This window comes from Varroa destructor, unplaced genomic scaffold, assembly GCF_002443255.2.
Source record: "Varroa destructor unplaced genomic scaffold, Vdes_3.0 BEIS01000004.1, whole genome shotgun sequence".
Classification (NCBI taxonomy): domain Eukaryota; kingdom Metazoa; phylum Arthropoda; class Arachnida; order Mesostigmata; family Varroidae; genus Varroa; species Varroa destructor.
In genome coordinates this window covers 10,435,363-10,459,742 of record NW_019211457.1, presented here as the reverse complement: position 1 = coordinate 10,459,742, position 24,380 = coordinate 10,435,363, and the positions used below count along the sequence as shown (strand labels likewise).

The 24,380-nt window shown below is 39.9% G+C and overlaps 1 protein-coding gene across 1 annotated transcript in view; it reads left to right on the top strand.

Annotated features, from left to right (window-relative positions):
* The first annotated feature begins 5,684 nt into the window (after positions 1–5,684).
* Positions 5,685–24,380, top strand: part of LOC111250318 (uncharacterized) — a 119,118-nt gene continuing 100,422 nt past the window's right edge. Inside the window, exons 1-4 of the mRNA XM_086988934.1 lie at positions 5,685–7,358; positions 7,590–7,718; positions 8,044–8,276; positions 9,387–9,471. Of these exons, the coding sequence (XP_086845060.1) occupies positions 7,343–7,358; positions 7,590–7,718; positions 8,044–8,276; positions 9,387–9,471 (463 nt within the window). The 5' untranslated portion in view covers positions 5,685–7,342. The remainder of the gene's footprint in view (positions 7,359–7,589; positions 7,719–8,043; positions 8,277–9,386; positions 9,472–24,380) is intronic.

Genomic DNA, 24,380 nt, shown 5'->3' with positions numbered 1-24,380 from the left:
GCGTGCTCGCAGGTTTGCGTGAGCTTTCGCTGCACGCAGACTTATGATTATTAGAAAAGACAGCCTTAATGCACTTACACCGTGCTAACGGCACACGAGGGGCAAAAGTCGGGCCTAAGGAAAAAACGAATGCTAATTTATATATACTAAATTTGCAATTAGCAATTTATTCGCCCTCATGCAGATATAAACAACACTTACCTAAAAGATATATGCTTTTATATATAAGATGTTTTCGGCACGCATCATTACATTCGGTCGTGCTACCTAAAAATGTTTCTCAACATCTGCTGTGTACAGTTTGCTGTTACGGACAGCTGTCGGCATTGAGGCATGACAACCCCATCGCCACGTGGGGCCACTCGGCTCACAATAGTACATGGCCCACAGATGAACGGCTGCTACTCAGATTCCGATGTGGCTCATTTGTCTTTTCTTCTTCTTTCATCTTGCGTTTCGAACTTGCGCGGGATAGACTTTTCCGTTCAAACTGCACCTTCCTGCGTGCTTCGGCATTGTTCCGCGACCTACCGCTTTCCGCCCTGCAACGGCACTACTAAAACCGAAAAAATTTACTGCCTAGTACTTTCAGGTAGCTTATAAAATCTAACCGCACCTTCTTGACAGGACAGTTCAGCGCCAGTAGTGCGTGGCGCATCAAGTCATTGTTGATCTCAGTTACGCCGCTGGTAAGCCACATTGGTCCCACACCTCTTGGCCCGCTAAACCGCGCAATCCCTAAGCATGTACGCTAGAACGCAAGACCCTCCCTCCAATTTGCTCAGACAAGGGTCTTTTCTCTGTGCCCGCCGAACTTCGCCGAGCTCGGAAGATGCTGCTCTGTACTACCAGCAAGATGAGTAGACATCTTCGACATAAACGAGAGCCATCTTTTTAGAATCCCAAGAAATTCATCCAACCCATCCCCAACCAAACCCAAGGACCCATCAGCCTCTGGAACGTCAAGGGTGCGTTGGCGAGACCGAGCGGCATACACTGGCCGGGGATAAACGCACTGGCCCCTGAGAAGCTTCGTAAAACCACTGTGGTGCTTTACGGTTAGCCCCGTGCCAGCCTTAGTAGATCTGACATTATCGAAGGAACAAAAAAGGGGATTTATTGGTGCCACCCTCGTGAATTGTCTTACGCCCTCAATATTTTATTCTGTGGGAGTGATCTTCTAAGCTTGCGGAGAGACATCTGATATTGGTCTCGCGCAGCCGTGCTCACAACGCGGTACTGGGGCGTATACAAACTTCCCGGAACTTAGAACTAGTAGCTTAGGACCCCATCTAGTTTAAGTACAGTGCTAGCCTTAAACCGTAATCACCTTTCTAGGATCTCCTTGAACGCCGCCTGCTCCCTGACCGTGCCAAATTTTCGCAAGCGGACCGAAGGCTACTCTGGGTCTGGTGAATAGGGCAGCTTTGAGACTAAGCAATCGATTCCAACTGTGGAACCCATGTGCTGAGCGTTCTGTAATTTAGCTACGGTAGGTCGAGTGAAGGGACCGGCGGTGAAATAGCTTTGATAAATAATCATAGTATATACACACGATCCATACTTAACGAATTAAAAAAATTATTTTGTTTCCTAATGACCAAAACGCCTTGTTTGGGATGCATTGGCCTAAAGCGGCTTGGTGCACCAGGAAATGTTACCAATACCTGCGCGTTCGATTTGGGATATTCGTACATTTCGAATAGCTCTATTCGCTAGTTAGGCAGTGAGTAGTAATGAGATGCTTTTAAGTAACCTATTGTGAACTTTTTCTTCAAGTAGGTTTAATGTTTTCATGACTGTCAAAAAATTTTGTGACTCTGCAGGCCTGTACCACATACGTGAGGTCCGATTAGGATAAATAAAAGGTGATATGGACTCAGCAGGTATGAGCAAGTTTCGATGGGCCATATACCAAGTAAAGACATATCGCGTATTTTACATTAGTGACTTTAATCTGGAACGATGTTTATTTGTATCGCACATTTTACTCCATGAAATGATTCAATAAATGAGCTATATTCTTGCTTAGGTATTATGAAAGATTGTAGTGTTCGAGAAAACATTATGATCAGAAGACTTTTCCATCGACAAGTTCCATCGTTACGACCCAATGTTGGTGATTGTGAAACGGTAATTAAATTACCAGTTTTAAAAATTTATTCGAAGCTATGTCTGAAGTGCGGTTGGCTGACAATGGGGAGCGATTATTAACGCGTTACATCTCTCATCGATACTGGCAAAATAACAAAATAGATTCATTCACCTTGTTCGGATCGGTCGTTGTGAGAATCAGAGGTACTATTTATCTAGTCTATATGATCTTCACGTTGGAATATAAAGTGGGCCCAAATCGGGGCTTTAACAAGGCAAATCGAAGTCTAATGAATGAGTCCCAGAATCGACTTGGAAGAAAATGAAAATGGTTCACTATGGCGAAGAGATGACCCATTTTGTATCGGGTTCAATATGCTGGCACGGGTTTGAAGGTTAATGTTGTGTAGGGGTTTTTCGAATGCCTCACAGATCTTTGCTAGTTGTTGCAAGAGGACTCGAGTAATTTATGTGTTTATGTGTATAGAAAAAAAAAACTACCAACGAAACTCTATATTCGCACGTTCTGGGTATTGCTCACGAAAATGGGGACATCCATAGTGGGGGCTTGTTGTTATATTTTTGTTAATTTTTGGCACATTTTCATCTCTGTCCATTTTGGTTCAAATCATCAAACATTGAATTAACATTTTTATTGATGGAAACCCTAGTTTTCTGTAATCATCACTGTTTTGCTTGCAAACGGAATGGGTCGCTCAAAACGTATAGGTTGAACACCAATAGTTATGACGCAATTTTCATCTGAGCATTTAATTTTTTTTAACCATGGCTTGTTACCAAGCGAAATCAAATGAAACAATGTATTTTTTTAATATTGTTTGTTGTAATACAATTAAGTGAACCGTGTGGAACGCGGAAACAGATGTATAGTCCTTGACGCATGCACACGTTCCGCGCGATATTAAACAAAATTTGAATTAAAATATTTTAATCACTGTTAGTCATGCTAGTATGCGCAATGTTCGCGCGAAAACAAATAAAAAAAATCCCGCTTTTGGGATTGGGGAAGGTTGAATTTATCCTTTCGACGTTATGTTTTCTTTTATGTTTCGAGACATTGATTGGTCCTTTTGCTTCTTCTGATCACCGACTCACAACGTGCACGCGCATGTGCGTACGTTCGATGACGTACGTTCTATATTGTTTCATTAAGGTTGCTAATTAAAGTCTGAAAAATAATTCGTTATCTCTTTTGGTTTGCAGAAAACTAATTCTAAAATATGATATATTTAGTAAAAAGCATCGGTAAAGCGAGGCCGGTACACAGATGCATGGGGATCCATAAATCCAGGACGAACCTTATTGATAACAGGAACGATAATGGCTACAGTCCTATGTTTGACAATCTCGATGGCATAGCGGATTTCTGTCGCGCGACGGGCAGGAGCAATTGAGATAGTACGATCGTGCCAGGAACGAAGAGGGGCTTCTGCAGCGAGACGGCGTTTTTCAGCAGCGAGCAGTTCCTTTATAAAATGTAGTTATGAAATAGTCCGTACAATTTCCATAGAAAGAATATTCAGGGCTCTAGCTATGAGCGCACATTCTTACAATATGGCGTAAGCGGTACAACACCTAAGGAACGCCGCCCCAACAACCTGAATAGTTGAAGCCCCTCCAAGTCAATGTAGATCCAACATTTTAAGGCAGACATCTTCAGTGACATCTAGTTCGGCTACAAAACTATGAAAAGGTTTCAGCCTGTTTTCGATTCTTATGTTAGCTCAGTCCGTGAGGGGGAGAAACTTTTTGCGGGCCTACGTTGTCCATTCCGACACAATACAACAAAAACAGTTTCGACTGTGAAGTGTTTATGATTATGTAGCTTTTTTTGTGAACAGTAACCCATTTGCGAATGCGTGTATATTTTGTAGGCCCATCTGTACGTAAGTAGACGAAGTAAAGTGTTGAAGCACAGAAAGTATTCACATAATGATTGTCATGAACAGCAAGCGAGGTCAATATATGGTTTGCGTACATAAATATCAGTTACAATATAGACGTTTAAGCCTAGACACGGATAAGTCGATTGTAGTCCTACCAGGACATTCAGCAGCTTCATTTACAGTTAAGGAGCTGGGATTCCACAACAAGACCGTACGACATGTAATTAGTTACGCTTAATTGACCTAAACGTCATGAAATAAGTTGACCAAAAAATTGAGACTATTTTTCGAACTTTTCTCGGTTGTACACGGGTAATGAAGTGTTGAGCGTACGTTTACGTGCACACTTAATTTAAGTTTACATTACTGCATTATAAACAAGCAGGGACGACTCAGAAAAGCCGAGTCCTACGTAGCCCTAAGATAACTGAAAAGATTGACTCTTTGAGTTTCAGGAGATAATCATACTTGTCCAAATTACCTAGGCAAGATAAATTTAGCAACGGAAAAGCTGGCAGGAGGATATCTGTTCCTAACGAATGAATGACTAAAAATAAAACCATGAGCCATTTGCTCTTGGCGAATCGATCATCGAAAATGTTATTTCTCACAAAAATCAGGATACGATAAATATTATGGTGTAATTAATTTTTAGAAGATACGTATATAGAACTTGATGGATGTGATTTCAACACGCCATAGACAATTCCGATAGTTGTTTTCTTTAAAATGCGTTTTTCTGATACTGGCGACTTCCAAGTGATTTGTTTGCGTATCTGACTAATAAATGTTGGCACGCTTCAAGTTCTAACAGTAAAAAAAGTAAAAGGTCTTCAAAGAAAATTAGTCGTCTAAGTTGAAGTAGGTTTAATTTATTACTGCAGCTAAAATTTCGATTACAGGGTAAAAAAAACTATATTGGATTTGATTGGCAATCCAACGATTGTTTTCTTTATGCCGGCTAATGGTACTATATATCTATACAGATAAAAAGCCGCGTTTTCTGTTAAAAACGGAAGAAAATATTTGTAATGCATAATAGTTGCCTTCAGCTCTAGGCACGAACATTTTCGCTCGCACGAACACGAGGCATTTCGACATATTCGTTGCCAAAAATTTACGTATCAGCACGAGCTGAATATTGTACTTTTCCTTAAATTTTAAACGTTTTTTTTTAAATTAAAATTAAAATTTAATAAAACTTAAATTTAATAATTAAAGATTTTAAACGTTTATACGTTTAATTACGGTCTCAGTATAACTTCTGCTACGGCCGGTTGATCAGAATGTTTACTGCATATTGCAGTTATCGTCGGTGTATTACAGGTACAAAAAAAATGGTTCAGGATTAATTTATACTTCTTATATAATTTAACTTCAGTCACAGAAAACGTGCTTGTAGACCCAAAAACTGATGATGGGTTGATGAATACGCGAACAAAGCCTAGTTCTTTTCCAATATATATATATATATATATATGAACGTGTGGTACAATGACGGTATGCAAATTAATTACCTTACTGATAATTAATTATATGGAAAGTAAATATAGAATAGAAAATATGCGAAATGAGTTTTATTACTTATTTATTTGATGCTGAATGTTGAATTGTATTTAGCTTCGTACCACCAAAAACATAGCGAAGTTACTTGTACCTAACAGGAGTGTTATGTTTTCAGGAAGTGCGGTGCCTTGGCCGAAAGGTCCTGAATGTACATTTCTAACAGTTCAAACTGATCAGAAGTTCGAATTAGAGAGCAGGACAAAAACCTAATTTGCTCGTCCTCCACCATTCTAGTCCGCTTGTGCTGTCAGTGCGTGAGCTCGATTTCGACTAATGGGTTGGGGCGGTTTCGGCAAAGCGATAAACATCGACGTAGATCATACTCTGCTAACTGAGGTTAGTCTGACGTAAATGGAAAGCTTGGATATTTTTTGGTTTACAGAAACAGATACTTCATCAAGGCGTGCAACAGTAAACAACTGACTGGAGACTGATGGTGGGATTATGTTGCTCTTTTTCGCCCGTCGCTGGTGCCCGGCCCTTCCGCACTATCGAGAAAACGTAAAAACTATCGTAATGCCACGAATTGTCGTAGTGACTGCAGTTCATTTTTATTATGTTAGTATATTATATAGTTGCAGACGTTTATTAATGTGTGATTGACTAGTTCATTATAATGACTAGTGTGCGTTACTCCGATTCACGTCAGGGTATCTCGGACTAACCAGCAGGAAGATCCAAGTTTATACCTAAAATGGCTATGTTGGAATAACAATAGCTGGTCCTGAATAAATACGCACTAGTTACTCGTAGCGTCACTACCTATAGAAGTTATGAGCACTTCCCTTATATGTTTTTTTTTGGGGTTTGTTCTTTTCGACTACTCGATTGAAAAACGCTACCTGTTGTTCCAGTCAATGCTTCACAGACTCTTACCTAGAAGAACTGCACTGCACCATGGTGCGGTATGGGCGTGTTTCAACGAAATGGCAGACCATTGTAAAAAAAATAACATAATAATACGTGTTTGTGTGAAAAACTGCGACTCAACACACATCTGTGGGGGAATGGGGGATTAAATTCAGCTAAAGCAATTGCTAATGTTTTCTTGAAACCAACGACGTCTATCATCGTGGACCATGTGTGAACGTTTAAGCAGTCCGATGCATAAAAGCATATTGCAAGCAAACAAACGTGAAAAAAGAAGCACAGTCTCTCCAACTTATAGGACACTTACAGGACAATGTCGTTTATTAATGTGATGTTGACGCTTGGCCGTCCACAAGGTGGACTATTTTATGAGAATCATGTGGCTCTCACCACTCCGTTCGTTTGAATGTACCACATTCGCACCACAAATCGACTCGAATGCCGAAGTTGAAAATGTTTAACTGTATTACTTTTGCACGTGATTCCCCCACCCTACACCATCCCGCCCCATCCCTCAGCATTTCACGACGACTTCGCTGGCACAGTTTAACGCTATTCTATCACTTTCTCTAATCTAATTTCCTAACTCGATTTTTAGCCTGCTCAGTCCAAGCTCGAGTTTATGTTCGATGCAGCCATTCTGTTAGCTAGCAAGGTAATACGTTGCAGCTATTTTTAGTTGCCCCATTGCAATTCTCCTATCAACTGGCTCAGTTAAAACATTGCTTCCTGTCAATCATTCCGCGTCCTAAAGTTAGTCATTTTTTGTTTTAGTAGTTTCGCTCAACTTGCGCCAGATGCAAAGATCGATCTTCACGTGCTCGAGTAATTTTGGTATCCGATAGCAGTTGCCTCCTTCACAACTGTCACTTATCCTATCTTCCCATTACAATTAGTCCGTCTTCATGCTACTTCTAATACGTGAGCCTATCGAAATCATATCTAATTTAATTGTCTTATGTTCATCTTCTCATCATTTTTGGGATATTAAATTGAACATGCATTTGTGTAGAAGAACAAACTCCTACTTGCCCTAAGTAATATGTTGGCTACAAACATTACTGTCATGTTCGTTTTTTTCTAAATTATTATTACAATTTTGGGGGGCGAAACGAACGACCGCGTCATGAAGTTCTGCTTGGATGGTTTCAGTTGATCGAATTCTTTGCGCTTTGGCGTCAGCTTCATGTATCCATCCGGTTCCTTCGGCACATCGACAGGCGTCGTTCCGTTCACTGGCGCTGATCAAACCCGGCAAACAACCGAATTCGACAAGTCAGGGTAGCACCTCAACAAGCGTCCGACCCGTTGAGCTCAAAAAAGCCATCCTCCCGAACAGGCGGGCGGGGGGGACTTTTTCTCGATTGTTCCTATTATATTCGAGTCCATATCAGAACACAAGTGGCCTAGTTTGGACCACCTGTTAAGTTTAACAGACAACCGAGTAGACCTTACTGTCGGTGAATTAAGTAGAGCCAGAGTTCACGGCGCGAATGATCGCATGACGTCGTCCTAGGACCTGCTGTAGCTATAGGAACAAAAGAGCCGTCGTCATTCGAGGGAGTTGCTGAAATTTTGCCTCTGTTGGTTGCCGACCCAAAAACAGGTCACGGCTCAACAAGAACTGCGGGACCTTCGCAAACACAGAGAGCAGCAATGGGAAAACAGCATTTATCGGCAGCTGATACAAGAACATGTCCCATCTGCAACAAAAAATTTCCGTCACCGTCCCACGTTCGAAAGCACACGCTGGAAAAGCCGTTCATCTGCTTACATTGTGACTTCCGTTCAGCGCAGAAGGGTAACTTAGAAGGACACATCTTTGCTCGTCACAAAAAGGTATATCTCGCTAAAATATGATCTAATGGAGATAGCTGCAGCAATATCAGCAGGTTTGTAAAACATCGGAGAACTTAGTTATTATAGTGTGATTTTCGGGCATCAGTATTAGCAAGGCTATTTATTCCTACTTAGAATAAGCTGACACTGGCTTGGGAGATTGTCTCGCGGCGTCTAGAAATAGAAAAAGGAAGGACTTATGCGTTACATTTTGCCGATTCCTATTAACATCGCAGTTCTTCCGCGTACGGATGAGACGAGCACTTCTTATAACAATACATATCATTGAGTTAGGATAAAGAACGACTGCCATGCAGAAGTTTGTCTGAAATGAGCATTCATAATAAATAGACAGCACGAGTTGAATGAACGAGTCCTGTTCCTACTATGAAGTGTACATATATAGATTTCTTCATTCGGTCACAGTGGTATAGCTTCACATGGGTTGTTCGTGCTGACAACAAATTTGCCTATTACATTTGGAAACTATTTTTTGCATTCACACTTACATTACATAGTAGAGAAACCCCAGCCCGTGAGAGTCTGGAACGCCATTCGTGTTGATCTAAAGACCTGAGGGATTAGGAGGACGGATGGCTTATAATGGTTAAGATAGTGTCTATCGAGAAAACTGAAGTGTATGATGCAGACACGTGGCCATTTACTGTACTGTTGCAAATTAAATACTTAGTACTTTCAACTTTCGTTATAGATAAGCTCTTCCTTCAACCGCTAAGTCCTCAGGGCACTGAAATCGTATAATGTGCTGATGTGAGTGTCCTTAGATAAACTGCACATGTAACACTATGATATTCACTAAAGAATAGGAAATCAACGGGAAAACGGTATTTAGGCCAACCCATATGTATCTGCTAATCAGTTATCATAGCGCACTGATGCATGCATAATTTTATTTTCGAATTGTAGCATTCATTCTATATTTTTAACGCGAGTGCCCTTCTTTCAGATAGCTCACTGGCAGAAAGACAGACATCCACAGGAAATCCATTAGGAAACGACTGCTATATATTTCAATTGTTAAACATAACCAATTCTGGATTCAGGTGTGTTTCTGTAAAAAGCTATTTGTGGTGTCCTATTGGTTTTCAGGTGGAATATACTGGAACACTATTTTCGACAGATATTAACTACGCCGCCGCTAAAAAACGTGTATTACGTCAAAAGACAGGGAAAGGTGAAAATTCTGATATATCTCATAACTGACATGCGCTTACATGTGCTCAGTCGTGATACTGCTTTAAAAAATGACGTTTTATATATACGACAAATAAAATGGCTTATTATCTATTATTTTTACGGCATCGAACACGGCACTGAGAGCTCAGTCTACTTTTGATGTAGTGCTTATTACGAATTGCAGTCCTGCCTCCAGATCCACTTGAAATTTGTGTACCTCCGAGCGACAATGTGGATTGGCTGTTGTCAGCAGATCGAGCCCAAATGCAGATGATAGCCCAATTCGGCATCCTTCAAGGCGGGCGGGTAGATTTACTAGTTAAAAAATAAAAGACTGCAGCAGATTTATCTGCAAGCATACTTAATAGATACAAGTAGCAATGGAGGTAATAGTCCATATATAAATCGAATGACTTTAACTTTGATGGCGCTAACGACTACAGTCGTTAGAGTAAACCAAACAGCGCTTTCAGACCTCTATAGGTAAAGCGTGAGCTGGTAGTAACCAAACTTCATAGAAAAGGTAGTCTTTTTGAGGACCTTTTTTAGAAGCCAGCTTATTCAGGGACATTCGGGCAGACGTATAGTTAGTCGCAAAAGCGCTCAGCTAGCAGGCACTGAGTTGGAAATCAATAACGTACACGTTCCCGTGTTAACGCCTTGGTTTACAACATTTTGCGACATATGGTAGTCCAGATTTGAATCCGAACGTAACTACACTTTGTTTTATGTACGATGTCATTTTCCCGGAGCAGTGCGTAACGGTTTAAATATTTAACGGGCTTTGACTTTCTCAACCATATGAAATAGCATCTTGATGCCCATTTCGCAGTTCATATTGCCAGTGTCAAGCTAGCTGTAAGTTATAAATAAAGACGCACTTGCAAGAAAATAAATCCTTGAGAAAACATTTTCTGAGATACCCGTGGCTACTTCGTAGAAACTCTGAACGAATTTGGGTATATTCCATGCTGATAAGACGAAATCGCGGTAGCCACAACATAGCAGTTATGTGGAGTTGACAGACTCAGATTAGTGCTGTGCGTGCCGTTCTGAGAGAACGAATCAAAATAGTTCACAGCTCTGGTAAAAGAATTATCTCTAGAACCGTCTGAAGATGGTTTTTACCTAGAGTGGGCGAACACGAGATGAAAATAGATAAGGGAACGATCTAAATGGGAAAAATTATTAACATTGGCTGGATAGACAAACTGAAATGCTGTAAGGTCTTCATCACGCTCTTTGCCGTTGTAGACGACGCAAGGAACTTTACGCTTGGCCCCATGCGGCTTCGGGCCGTCAACGCTTCCAGTGGTTTCCTTGAATAGTTTTCAAACTCCTACCCACACGTTATTAGCGTCATCGAACTATTGCCATATCCTGTTTGTCTAACCAAAGTATTATCAAACCTTGATAGATATTTGTGCAGGTTTCATCGGACTTTCTAGCTAACGACTGCTAGCGTTTACAGCGAGCTCCATTAGACATATCTTAAATGGGTAATTGCGCCCCGTTCCAAATACGTTTCCCACGTTAGATGATGCCCGTTGACAGCATGGTATAAAATAACCATGGAATGATCAAAATATTGCGACGCGCTTGGAAAATCGAAAATTGTCAAAACAGTAATTCCATGACGCCAGGCGGCTGAATTGGAAATGTCACTTAGTTAACCCAATTGAGAAAATCATCATTGTCTATCAATACCAAGTATTTTCTTGCTAAAGACACACGTCATTTATGACAATAATGATAATCATGGAAAAATCTACTCGTAGCTTGTTGTTTGCGGATGACTTTAGGTTTCGATGGCGGGTACCCGACGCAATGAACAACGAGTATGCATAGTTAAACGGTCTGGGCTGATCGAAAACGCCGAACAGATATTATAGAATTGATTTAACGAATCTGGCACGAATCTATTAAAAAGCCAAATAACTCCTAAAATACGGGACAAGTTCAAAAGCACCAGGTCTGTTTGGGATCGTCGAGAATGTGCTCATGGAAGGACCCAAAAAGTATGGCTCCGACTAAGCTTGACGGGGCCTGCTTGCGGCGAAGATAAATGAAGTGTATGTTTATCTGTTTTGGCGCTTGGTCTTTCTTTTCCTGATAACAAAGTTATTTTTGGCCGTTCTACAGCTAGTTCGCGCTGTCCGCGAGGATCAGCTTATAAAAGCAATCCGTAACGTGTATTTTCTAATTTCGGGCTAACTTTTTTCTGTCTTCAGTTTAGGTCAACTCCGCCACTCGAGGGAGCCGCCGAAGGGACGCATTACATCATTACACAACAGAAAAATTGTGCAACTTATGACTTAGCATAGAGCAGACAGATTGACCCGTTACCCGAATATACAAAGCAAACTACTTTTCGCCATTTTACATTACACGGGCAACTACTGGTAATAAATAGTTTGATGACGATGACGACTACATATGATGGCAGTGTCAGTGATAACAGTTCGGGTGAAGAATCCGCTGGGTTAGTATGTCGAAACACAGCAGATATTTCAGTATTATATTGTACCGGGTCGGTGTTCCCGTCGTACGTGAACCGGTAAGCGGCTGCTTATCACATTAACCGATATAGTATTGTGTGTAGATAGTTTTGTGGAACATATTCGCTGGCACAATACAGAAGACATCGCTCACTGAATGCTCAAGGGTATACAACACCGTACACTTAGCGGTAAATAACAACAGCCTGCTATCTTTACTAACCATTACTGATACCATAAAATGCCAATGCAAAGCACAGTTGAGACGGTATATTACGATGAATGTACACCGTTACCTGATATAGGACTGAAAAGGATTTAATTTATCGGCCTGAAGCCAGCCGAGTGCTAAAGTATGAAAATGAGCGCACTTGTGCCGATGCCAGCGCGCATGCGATAAAATGGATTAATAATTAACTTAATATACCAATAGCGAATACATTGGGGGAAATCGCTCGGTACCAATTTCAGCCGCCGTTGGCAGCGACCGTGTTTCTAGTTGTCGCGAAATGCTCCGCTAAGTACGCCGCCGGTATACAAACCTTTGTTTTCGAACTGTTTACTTTGAACGTGGCGTTAAGAATGTCATAACAGTGGCGCGTTTTCACAGATTGAAAGTGTTGACAAAAGCAAGAAGAGATCCTGCAGTGCAGAGTTTAGCCCGGCTACAACAGTTGAATTCAGGACAAGCTTCCCTATACGGTTTTTTATTCTTCTTATAGGGGATGTGTGGAATACGATGAAAGGAAAATGAGAAACCGTCTACAGGCTTTAAGCAAATAGCAGCTGCTAATCGTCTACGACAATGTACGTAAAAGCTACAAATTGTTTGTTCATCATAAGCGAAACGTGCCACGCTACCGATACGCATCATTATCGGACGAATCCTATTTTTCTTTTGTCCTATGCGCGATTTACACGATAGCGATTCTTTAGTGAAACGCATGTAGTAATAAAAGTAAGTTCACCTCGTCATGCTAAAAAAGGCTGAAACTTAATTTGACAGATGCTGACTTAAATATAGCGATAAACCATAACAAATTTAGACATTTTCCAATTTTTCATTCCAAACGGACATATATATGCTAAAAGTAATTTTTGAATCTATCGTCGCAAAAAGAAGCTCACCATTAAAAGGTGAGCGAATTTGCCCATTTCGAATGGAAAACCCATAGACTAGTCAAAATATACGGGCACACCATGGCAGACAACAATGATAGCCATTTTGTGTATATCTGAGAATAGCTAGTTTTCCTCAGTTACATTTTTTCTTCAAATGAGAAATCTTCAGATTAACTAGTATCTGTCATATGACAATATACTTGTAGATGGGCAGTTAAATACATAGGAAGTATGCTTGATGTCAACTGGTTCAACTGGTCCTGATGGTAAGGGGCTCGCAAACTGTAGTGGCAAACGTAGGTAAGTTGTGTATGGCTGTGGGCATTTCACAGTGACGGTTATTTGAAATCCAACATAACTACAGTCAAGTCCGCTCGATGACGCATCATCACAAGCCTTAATAATAATTAGTCCTATTTTCCGTGCTGCTTGCTCGAATCGAAACCGTATAACCTACTAGTCAACTGAACACATACGTGTATGTACGTGACAGATTATTGTAAGGGTCAAGCTCTAAGTGAAGAGACAATTGCGGAAACAAAGTAGATGTAACGAATACGTCGTGCTGTTCTTCGATACATGACTTCTTCTGATGCACTTCGAGCCGGAAGGCAGCCGAAACCTGAGGTAACACTGAATGTATTCGAGTCCAACGGGCTGGGTCCCCCTTTCTCACGTGAGTCGACCTTAGTGACCAATTTCGTTTACATTGTATATACACAATCATTTAAGCTATTATTAAACAGATATTACAGCTGCTATTTTTAAAATGTCACTTTAGCGTAACATTTTAGATAAATGCCAAAATCCTTTATAGCTCTGGAGCAGTATGCATTCAAACAGAGGGATTCTGATACGGCAATCTTCACAGTTCTTTCAAGTAACGTCAAAAGATTCGCCACACTCGAAGACCGAACGTGAACCTTCGGTTTCGTTGTTTCATTAGTACTACCCTCAAAGTCTCAGAGATGAGACTCATCATAGAACTACCTATCTCAATTAATATAATAGGTTATATGAAATTATTCACCGATTTTACGGCATTCACGAATTGCTTGCTATCGCCGATATGGTTTTACTGGCGCAAAAGCAAAAGCACAGTATTTTCAAGATATGTTCATCCCTAAGATTGACCTTTAGAGACAACGAACTAGGACGCTCACCTACTTGGCTTTTGGAAAAGCCATATTTTTGGATCTGCAATATCGCTTGAAAACGACTTGAAAAGGTCGTGCAACAAAGTGATCGTGCCACCATTCTTTTGTGATCGGTTCGACCAAAATTGAAGAAGAATCTTGTCTCGAGTTTTCCAGGAGTAATAACCCTCCATATTGTTTTTCAGCTCGTATGCTTATTCGGCAGTGTACAACAACAGCAAAAAAGTTACAAAATAAAGAACACTGATCAGAGCAGAGCGTTCAAAAGCTAGCCTCACAGCTCTTTCCATAACGCGGATGTCGCTTCTGAATGAAGCAGTATGCAGCCGACAGTTGGTATATTATAGCAACAAACCATATCGACGTATTCCGAACCGACTGTATCGCCGCAAACACGCGTTTAGAAAAGGATCAATACGAACTCAACGAAAAATTCGCAATACGTTGGTAATATGGTGCGAAGAACTCTTTGCTCTGATAGCCACGAGATGGAACCACCCAGAGATGGTGCGTATCAATTTCTAAGCATCGCGACCCTCGTAGCGAAAGAGCACGCGGCAGGTAGCTATCAAATAGCAAAAGAGTACTTTATGTACGCGCTCCTGGTGTACTTTTGTGCTTAAACGATTCGTTTCTATTCGTTCGTTATTTCAACTTTTTTCTTCAAACATATTTAACTGTCATAAGCGTGCGCGGCGTTACTTTTGCAGGGACCGACGGCTCAAGCCATTGCTAGACAGTTGCTCGGTATGGATATGGACCTTGACATTTCACTTGATGAGGAGCGCAGGGCTGCTGTAGAAAAATTCAAACGCGGCGAAACATTAATAGATATGTCCAATGTAGCGCGCAAAAACTACTATAAGCTCTTTACCAATATACACGTTAGATTCGAAGTAATTGAGAGACCCGCATTGGGTCAGCAAATTGCTAGCTGGATCTCGATAGGCTATCCTAGAAGGAGGCCTTTTCTAATTAGAGAACTCAAAGCAAAACTTTTACCTATAGACAAAAACAGCCTGGTATTACCAAATTCGGCCGTACTTATCTGTGATTATTGGGGCCAAACCGTCTACCAAGTTCAGCCAACGAGAATTGAGTCTCGTGAGATCGTCAGCGACGAATACTTTGTAACCATTGTTGGAACGCGCGGTAAGATTCAAGTGCGTGGTGAGGGCGGTTCCGTCAGTATGAAGCAGGAATTTAGAGAGACAGTTTTCAAAGCAAAGGTTTCGTTGTCCTGGTGTTCTGCCAGGAATAAGCTAAACCGGCTTCTCCGTCGCTCCCAATATAGAATAGCTTCATTATTAGGACTGGTGAATTAAAATTAAACACATTACAAAAAGAATGTTTAACGTTTTCTAAATTTGTTAAACGCTTTCAGTGTTTATTTTTGTATGGTGTGATGCTAGTCAGTGACTAGGTAAACCGGTATTCCCGAAAAGCCCCTGGATATTGAAAGGCTTCGCGTAGATTCCGATGTCCTTTACGTTTTTTCTGATGTTAAGGATTCATTAGATATGCATCATTCAACACTAACCAGGACAGGTATTATCCGGTATAGTACATACGTATGGGGGGCCTCATACAATGCATTTGGACCCACTATGAAAACTGTAGGTTTCTTATTAAACCAGGTTCGTAACAACAAAGAAAAGGAGCTTTGCGCTAAGTATAGGGGGTTTTATTTAGCACTTCCAGCAGCTTTGTGTGATTAGGTGCTCAGTATTATCTCTTTCTAGGCAAAAAATCAAAGTCTAACCGGAGGTGCTCTGACAGGACCTACCCGGAGAAGCAGTTTCCGTAATTTCAAAGATATGATACTAAGATTAACAGCTGTTTGCATGGTTGCTGTGTTGTTTCGTAAAAAATTGAAGAAAAAGACATCTTGAGCGTGAGGATTATGCTGAGCCTCTATTGGCCAGGTTATCTTTCTCTATCAGTCGAACGTTGATTTTATAAATGACTTCCTGTTGAGCCTTCTACTTCTTTGAGGTGCATCCGGTGCTAAGATCTGGCCCGGTTCAGATTATTAGCAATTTTTTTATCGGGCAAGATTTAAAAAAAGCAGGGATTTTTCGGAGCAGCTAAGTGTTTTTCTTTTTTGATTTTATCGAATGTCCTTCAACGGATAAGCGGCTAGTTCCATTTCGGAAGTTTCGCGTATTTCAGAACTCCATTTGCAAAAATAAGCTGAGAGCAAATTGCATTTGATTGAAGTCTTCAAGTTACATCAGTTATATGACTGACTACCATATAATCCTTAGGGTGCGATCTGGCCTATACGGCAAAATATCAGACTATATGACACACTATGTATTAGTTTCTACAGCATACCTGATGCCATGTGTCCAGATAGGTTTTTTGATATCCGGTGTGTCTAACCGAAATTAGGAACAGAGAAGAGTCTGAATCATTTATGACACTCTTCACGAACCTTTGATTTGGTCATCTCTGGGTAAGAGTATTTGATTTTCCAATGATTTTATTCCAAGGCCTGAGAACCTCACGTTCCAAATAGATTAGGCCTAACGATCCTTCGATCCATTATTTGACAGTGTTTATCTGTTGTGTTGCAGTGTTTGGCCTTGAAATTGTCTGCTTATCTCGAAATAGGACACACATATTTTATCATGTAAAGTAATAAAGAAACCATGCCACGGGTAGATCTTCGAAAATTCTTGGACGTTTGTCCACTTTCTCTTGTTTCTCACCTTGAAAATACTAAATTTTATACATTTTAGTATGTTTACATTTAGTATACATTTATTTACACAGGATAATTTGACGAACTGTAAAATTACAGCTCTTCTACTACTAACTAGCTTCTACTAGTAACTTATAACATTTCGGGGACCTTCTACAGTGTGCGATGGTGCCTGTAGTATGATGAGAACCATTTCGTATGCCTCATTTATTTTGCTAATTCGTATCACAAGATCTGCAATCATAATGATAATATCAATCTCATCAATTCTTGTTCTTAAAAACGTTTTTTATACTTATTCACATGACACACCATTATTTTAAATAAATTTGGTTTTTGCCAGAAGCATTCACAGAATATCACAGATGCATTTGTGTCCTATACAACGCATACAGACAGCGTCATAAATCTGTACCTTACATTTTAACGTGGGAAAAGGTACTAATAGAAATAAACAAGAGGTATTGCTTGTTGAGTTACTAGGAAAGCTAATGGTAAGTTTGCCGGAAGCAGCAAGCACCTCAACCAGGAATTCTTGAAGAGCCTTCAGAGAGGCGTGATGTAAAGGTTTATCAGCCTTTGAATGCAACTGTTCGTCCAAGGGGCAGAGTTGATTTGCAACTGCGGGGGCAAGATATTATAATAATAAGTAATTAATCTCTCCCACAAGCACAATAACGTGAACAGCTTTGGGCAAAGTACGTTAGATAAATATAGGCGACAGGATAGAGCAGCAATATTGAATATGCTTTATCACAGCGATGTTCTGGCACAGGATTTCGTTTTTGGTTAAGGAGTAAGCCCTTGTCCTTACCTTCGATTACTTTAAGACATGTCGATGCCATAGCGGGCGATATTTCAGTATAACTCTGCTTCTTCAGAAAGATCAAATGTATAACATATTCGTAAAATCAACACTAGTATTTGAAATATTATTTTTTCAAGTTTAATTGAAGTTGTCAGAAATTGTGAAAATGTTCGCGCTCTTCGTTAATCCTCTAGCAGAAGAGGGTACGGTGATTATAAATAAAAATATAATAGGCTCTTATTATATTGAAATGAAACGCTCTACGTCAGGACACATTATGCGCTAAAGAAAGAGCTGTCCCTGTACTGATTCGATTTGTTTATCAATCCCATTTTTGTAACTCAAAAAGGAAACCTAAATATTACTACTAACTGACAAATTGTTTTCGCTAGACCCGTTTAGAATGCCAACGTGTTTATGCCACGCGTTTGTCATAATGTCATCTGTATTCCTTCTATTTTCTTTTTTCATTGTCTCCTTTTCTATTAGACACTAAAACAAGTGTACATAGTTCAATCAAAGTTGAATACGATTGCAAAAAGTTATTTTGCACTGTGCTAGTTCATTTTCAATTGGAGCTAAACTCTATCTGAAAAATCTTAATTGGCTAGATAATAGTAGGTAATTAGAAGCTTCATTTTTCTGCACATTTTCTTTTTTTTTTGTTTACTACTATATCGTTCGGTACCCGATACCGACCTTAAATATACCAGTCGTTTCTTTAAACCAAATAGTTCGATACGCAGTTACAACTTACGCTTGAAGAAATTGTTGGATGCGGTAACAGTGGAAGCATTGTGCTATCCTTAGGGTTTAAGATCACGCTAGATTTATCAACGGTCTACTTTTTTCTCGGCGAACTGTATTGGAGTAACTAAGAGAGGCATTATAGGAACAAATTCGCTTCAAATCCATCTCAAAGACATCGATGCGCATATGTGGACGCGTATGACGGACGATTCAGGTGAGGCTGTCCTGACCTCTTTGATAGTTGATAACATTATTGATTACATGTAACAGATTTGAAACTCTTCCAGTGCAACCATTTTTATAACAAAGACAACTTCTGAGTAGAGCTTTAGCCCATGTGCTATGCGCAATACGTAAAATAAATTACCTCATATGTATGTTCACGTATACACGAAAGTCGGTATCTGACTATCCTGCGTTCAACGAACTATAAAGCAATAATTTACTCTGTCCAAACATTCATGTGTTTTTTTGACATAAACGCTTCAAAATCGTTGCTGCTGCTATGGAAGGAAAGAACAGAAACATCGAAGTAAAAGCTACGAGATATAGCGGGATTTACACACTGGCTTCCACGATTAGCTTAACGTGTTAATCGGTATGAAAACGAAATTCAGCAGTTAACAAGATGCGTTAGGTAGATATCTACTGGGGAAGCAAACAGCTTCTTCTAGACTGACCATTATCACATACCTATTATATTATTACTTCCATATAAAAAATGATTTTTGGGCTTGTTCCGCTCCCCTGGTGGCGGTACATTACCTCGGCAAGGACGAACCTCCATTGACGCCGTTGACAAGCTTCTGTTGGTCGACGTCAGTCAAAAACTCAATGCAGTACATTGCAAGAAGGATATGTGATAGGTTCTGCGACTGAACGGAAATGTAGACGAGAATATAGGCTACCATTAGCGGTGGCGAAGCTTAAGGAACACATGGCGCCCATAATGTGTGTCCATCAGGCTGGCATATACTGAAGGTCGGTGTGGTAGTGGATTTCGTATTCTCCTAATAACTGTTTTCTAAATTGTCGTTTGCGGGCGCTGGTAGCATACATATCTATGAACATTTCACAGATTAGCGTTACGATGTTAAAAGAATGTTCGTGGGTAGGTTAGATTAGGATTTTCCTTGCCCAAAGCATAGCCAGGCATCATAATCGAATTCTGAATCACCTATTTATCCTCATTCATTTATAAAAACTGTCTTAAAAATAAATTTGTCATTGATACGAAATAATGACATTACTGGCTGATGTTCGCTTTGTTCAGGTGTGCGCCGTTCCGGAAGACCTCGACGTATTGAGGTATATAGCCATTCAAGTACACGGTGGATCCAAAGGACCAGTTCAGAGTTGTTCAGTTTGCTGTGAAGTGCTCAACGAAGTACGTGAACATTTAGTCCTAGCCGTCTGTTATACCCTGCGCTTGTCTCCGAAATGTTAACCCATATTGTACGAACTGCAATTTTCTAAAGGCTATACTATTACTTGGAATGGAGGGGTGGAAATTTTCGCTGCTGAATTATCCTTTCCGGCTGAAGTAACTATAGAAGAAATCAGGAAGCCAAAACACGGCCTTCGCTTAGATCGGGGGGGGGGTGCATAATTAAAATTCAAAACTTTGGTGATGTTGCAAAAATTGAGATAAGGATCCATGCGGTGCAATTTTTCATTTAAGCAATTTTAAGTACGTCTTTTTAAGAGCATAACGACCAGGCGCTTGATTGTCGTAAGAATGTTATGTAGGTTCCAAAAGGAAACATAAACGTTATATAACTTTACGATGGCCATTTTCATTTACACGGTTTCGTTATATAAAAAGCAGTACCATGTCAATATTGCGCGACGGCGACGAAGGACTAATGCTTAAGTTTCCATAGGAAAAAAATCATAGGAAACAACATTCATCATTTTTGGTTCTGAAAAGTAAAGGAAGCATTAAACTGAACTAAATTAATTAGTTCATACACTTAAACACATGCATTCGGTTCTTTCGAAATTCCTATTGATGTTTGTTCTTCGCTTTTAGGAGCCATTACAAGTTGTTCCCGTATTTCCCGTCCATTATACCCATCCATGCCGGAAATACAGAGCTGGTGGAACCCCTCCAGATTACTCAGGTCAATTCGAAGGCGAAGCATCTCTCGTTGCAACTTCAAAGCTTGTCAAAATATTTCAGGAAACCTTGTGAGGTTTACGAGATCAGCTTAATAGTAACGTGGAAGGGTCCTTCCGCCAAATTCCCTACAGTTAGAACTACAGAAAGATGCATAACAATTTTATACAAATCGGAAAAATAAATATCTCAAAGGAGCCTTAATTAGTAGGGACCTACTAGCTGCCATGACTCACATGTCTAATTTAAATCTCAACGATACAGAAGGTTGGGAAAAGGCGGGCTAATTATTTGCGTTTATGGACGATGCGTACAAGAAAGAACTTCAGGAATACGAAAGGATGTACTCTATCAAAGCACTGTGTATCGACCCAGAAGGTCGTAACACCCTTTACTAAAATGGAGGATATGGCGTTAGAGGACAAATCGATTGTCCTTCAGCCCAGAATCTTGCCGATGCGGTACGTTGACGCAGGGTGCTGTTGAAGAACTATCTGCCGCGCGGCAAACAATGGGAAAGAGTTGGAATTTAGATTAAGAGAGTGCCGGTTACAAGAGTACCTATAGTTGTACAAAATATAGTTTGTTTATGATAATTGATATTCGTGTTTTCTCAGATCCCATCTTTGTCCCGCTGCCAAATACCTATATTTCAAGTCAGACATGAATAATCTGGGTTCGGAACCGGATATAGACACGCTTGGACTGCTGATTTAAATGCGTCCGCTGGAATTTTCGTGTCCTGTCCAAATTTACATCTAGGGCTTCCATTAAACCCTGGTTGTGCATTTTTTCTCAGAAAAATTGTAATGCAATTTTCCATGTAAACACGACTCGAACGATTCATTTTTGGCTCTTTACCGCTCATTGAATATCAATATTTTGTTATGAGCTTACCTTTAGGCGCACTGTAAGTGTTCATTTTCCTTCTGCCTCTAAAATTCCGCGTATCTGTGTACACATTAAAAACAAGGAAACTGTTATTATGTGCCTTTGTTGCTTCCGTTGAGACCTCTATACTCATACATTGCACAATTGACAAGATCTACACGCTAAACTCAAAAGGGACAGCAACCCTTGTCAATTAGCTTCTTAGTTTATAATTACGTTTACTAACATGAGAACGAAATTGACGTCAAGTGTGTCAGGTGTGGAGCAAATTAAAACGACGAGGATCGAACGGGTCTTTTGTTGGTCGGCAACAATTGTCAACCTCAAAATCTATGCTACGATCAGGTCTAGATAATATCAGTATGAGAAATTTACAACAGCTGGATGCGTCGTTTATAATGACAAAATTTGAGAATGAGATGATGATGCTGATGGCGTACATTATTCTCGAAGATCTTTTCTATAAACCGCCAGAGCTAACCATACTTTTTAATAATAATAATAAGGAGCAGAAATAGATCATATTATTTAATCGGACTAACCTCACAATTTATAGCAGTCAGAAATTTTTTATTTGACTATTACTGACTAGACTTAGCCATTTGTCACAATTTAGGATTGTTCATTCACTTTGATTTCAAATTACATTAATCAAACTATACTATGCGATTCCTTTTTTATTTAGGTGTGCGACGTTTTAGAGAACTTTGAAGTATTAAGGTACAAGTGCATAAATATGCGACAAATCTGGAATATCAGCTCTCATCTCAAATCTGCAACTTCAATGTTACTGCAGGAGGCTGAACAAGATACGGGAGTTCTGTGAGTGTTTAACGTTAATTAATTCTTGTGAAACCATTTTCGAAAGTCACAAAAAACCTAAGCCAATCGTCAATAGGAACAAAACTAAACTAAAATTTAGATTGTTTAATTTCGATATCTATATATAGTGACATGTTTCGAATGCTCACTCGATCCATCAGTTATACATATATGGAGTATAAACTCCATACTACTTTTTGACGCAAGATTGGTTTAAGCGCGGGTAACAAACGGTAACTTAAATCTTCATTGTGTATCGCTACATTTCTTCGCCACTTCGAATTGTTCATAATTCAGATTGAATTCGGTAGGCTTTCCTTGCTGACGGTTATCAGACATCTTAAAAGATCGACTGATATTTCTCCAGCAAACCACCGAAATCAGTAAATCTTGACTTCGACAATGAGTAACGAAGCGCACAAGGAAGAAAAGTAAAACGCGAACCATGAAATATGCTGCATTTTTCACAAATTCGTCCTTTGAGAAGTGATTACGTTTACGTAAGACGTGTTTACAAAAAGAAATATTTGTAAACGTTCGTCAAGCCTGTACATCTTTGCGCAGATTTTCGCTGCAGCGATAATTTGGTTATGCCGCTGTGGCCCGTACAAGATCACTCAGTTCAGTTCCAACATGGCCTTATAATGTGACGCTCTTGTGGTGAGAGTTAATAAAGCGCAGTTATGTGGGGATCACAATCCATTACCGTTTTTTAATGGGGTTCATGTAAAGGATCTTGTTTCAGGTATGCAAGAAGGCCAAGATCTAGGCGTTTGCAAAAATAATCTATCCTGCTTTTTAGAACCTGATCGCAAGCCAATAGACGCTACACCTAAATAGCTTGTAAACACCTAAAATCCGGATGTTTGACCTTCTAGAACTGCATATGCATTCAACCTGCTTCACCCGATATACCGAGAGTACTTCCGATTCTTTCTTACGAAAGATGTTGGTCTCCGTCCCCGGGTGCCACTGTCAAGTTAGTGGTACGGATTAAACGTCATTTCTAAGCCTACTGCTTATGAAACCGATCGACGATTCTTAGACTGCGTTTCCAACAGTTACGAAAGACTCGTAGACTCAATGCATCCTATCACCGATTGAAATCAAATTTTTTTTGGAAATGAACAAGTATTTCACGCTAAAAATTCTCTTTTTTTTTCCCTACGTTCAAAAAAATTAAATGCTAATGGAGACCCATGATTTTACTGTAATTATACGTATTCGTATTATATATATGTACCTGTCACTTCAAAGCTTTTTTGAAGGATTGATGAATCAAAATATAATTTGGACTTAATGAACCTGATTGGCTTTACCAATGTGATGGCATCACAAGCGGTAGCCAGCTTCGATGTTTTCTTTACCCTTTCCAGATTGCCGCTATTGACCAAATTAGAGAACAATCGCCTTTTAAATGAGAATGAGTATACTCTATATATAGGTGACGTCGCACTAGATCGAATGCTACCTACAGGACTTCGCTCTCGGAAGGCCAATTGGAAAGGACGCGGGCTAAAGACCAAAAAGTTTAATTGAAAATTAAACTATAAAGCCAAAAGACTTTCCCTCTGCCGTCCAACCGTTCTAGAGTTGCAGATTTCTAAAATGCAAAGACTAGACTAGCATTGCCCAACACCAGCATGCGACCATATTTCGCCATTTCTAGGCAAATTCAATCTCGTATCATGTTTAATATGGGCTCTTCAAGAGTCTGCAACCCGACAGTAATGCAAAGAAAAAAAAAAGAGTGCTAAATGGAAACAAAAATCAGTTTCTTACAGCTACGCCGAATCAAGCATCTAGAAAACGATAATAATGTAATAATGCAATCCAGAGCTGCCGCCGTTCATAAAGCGGATCGGCTACTTTAAAATTGCGCCGGGTGATTGCGCTCTAATGACATTTGTTTCCTTCCTCTGGATGCTGCTACAAGCTACTACAAACTCTTTCTGTATTTCCTGAATTTCTTCACTCATAAGAGAGATCTCGAGTCAATAGAACAGCAGCATATCGTCTTTTATCATTATAAT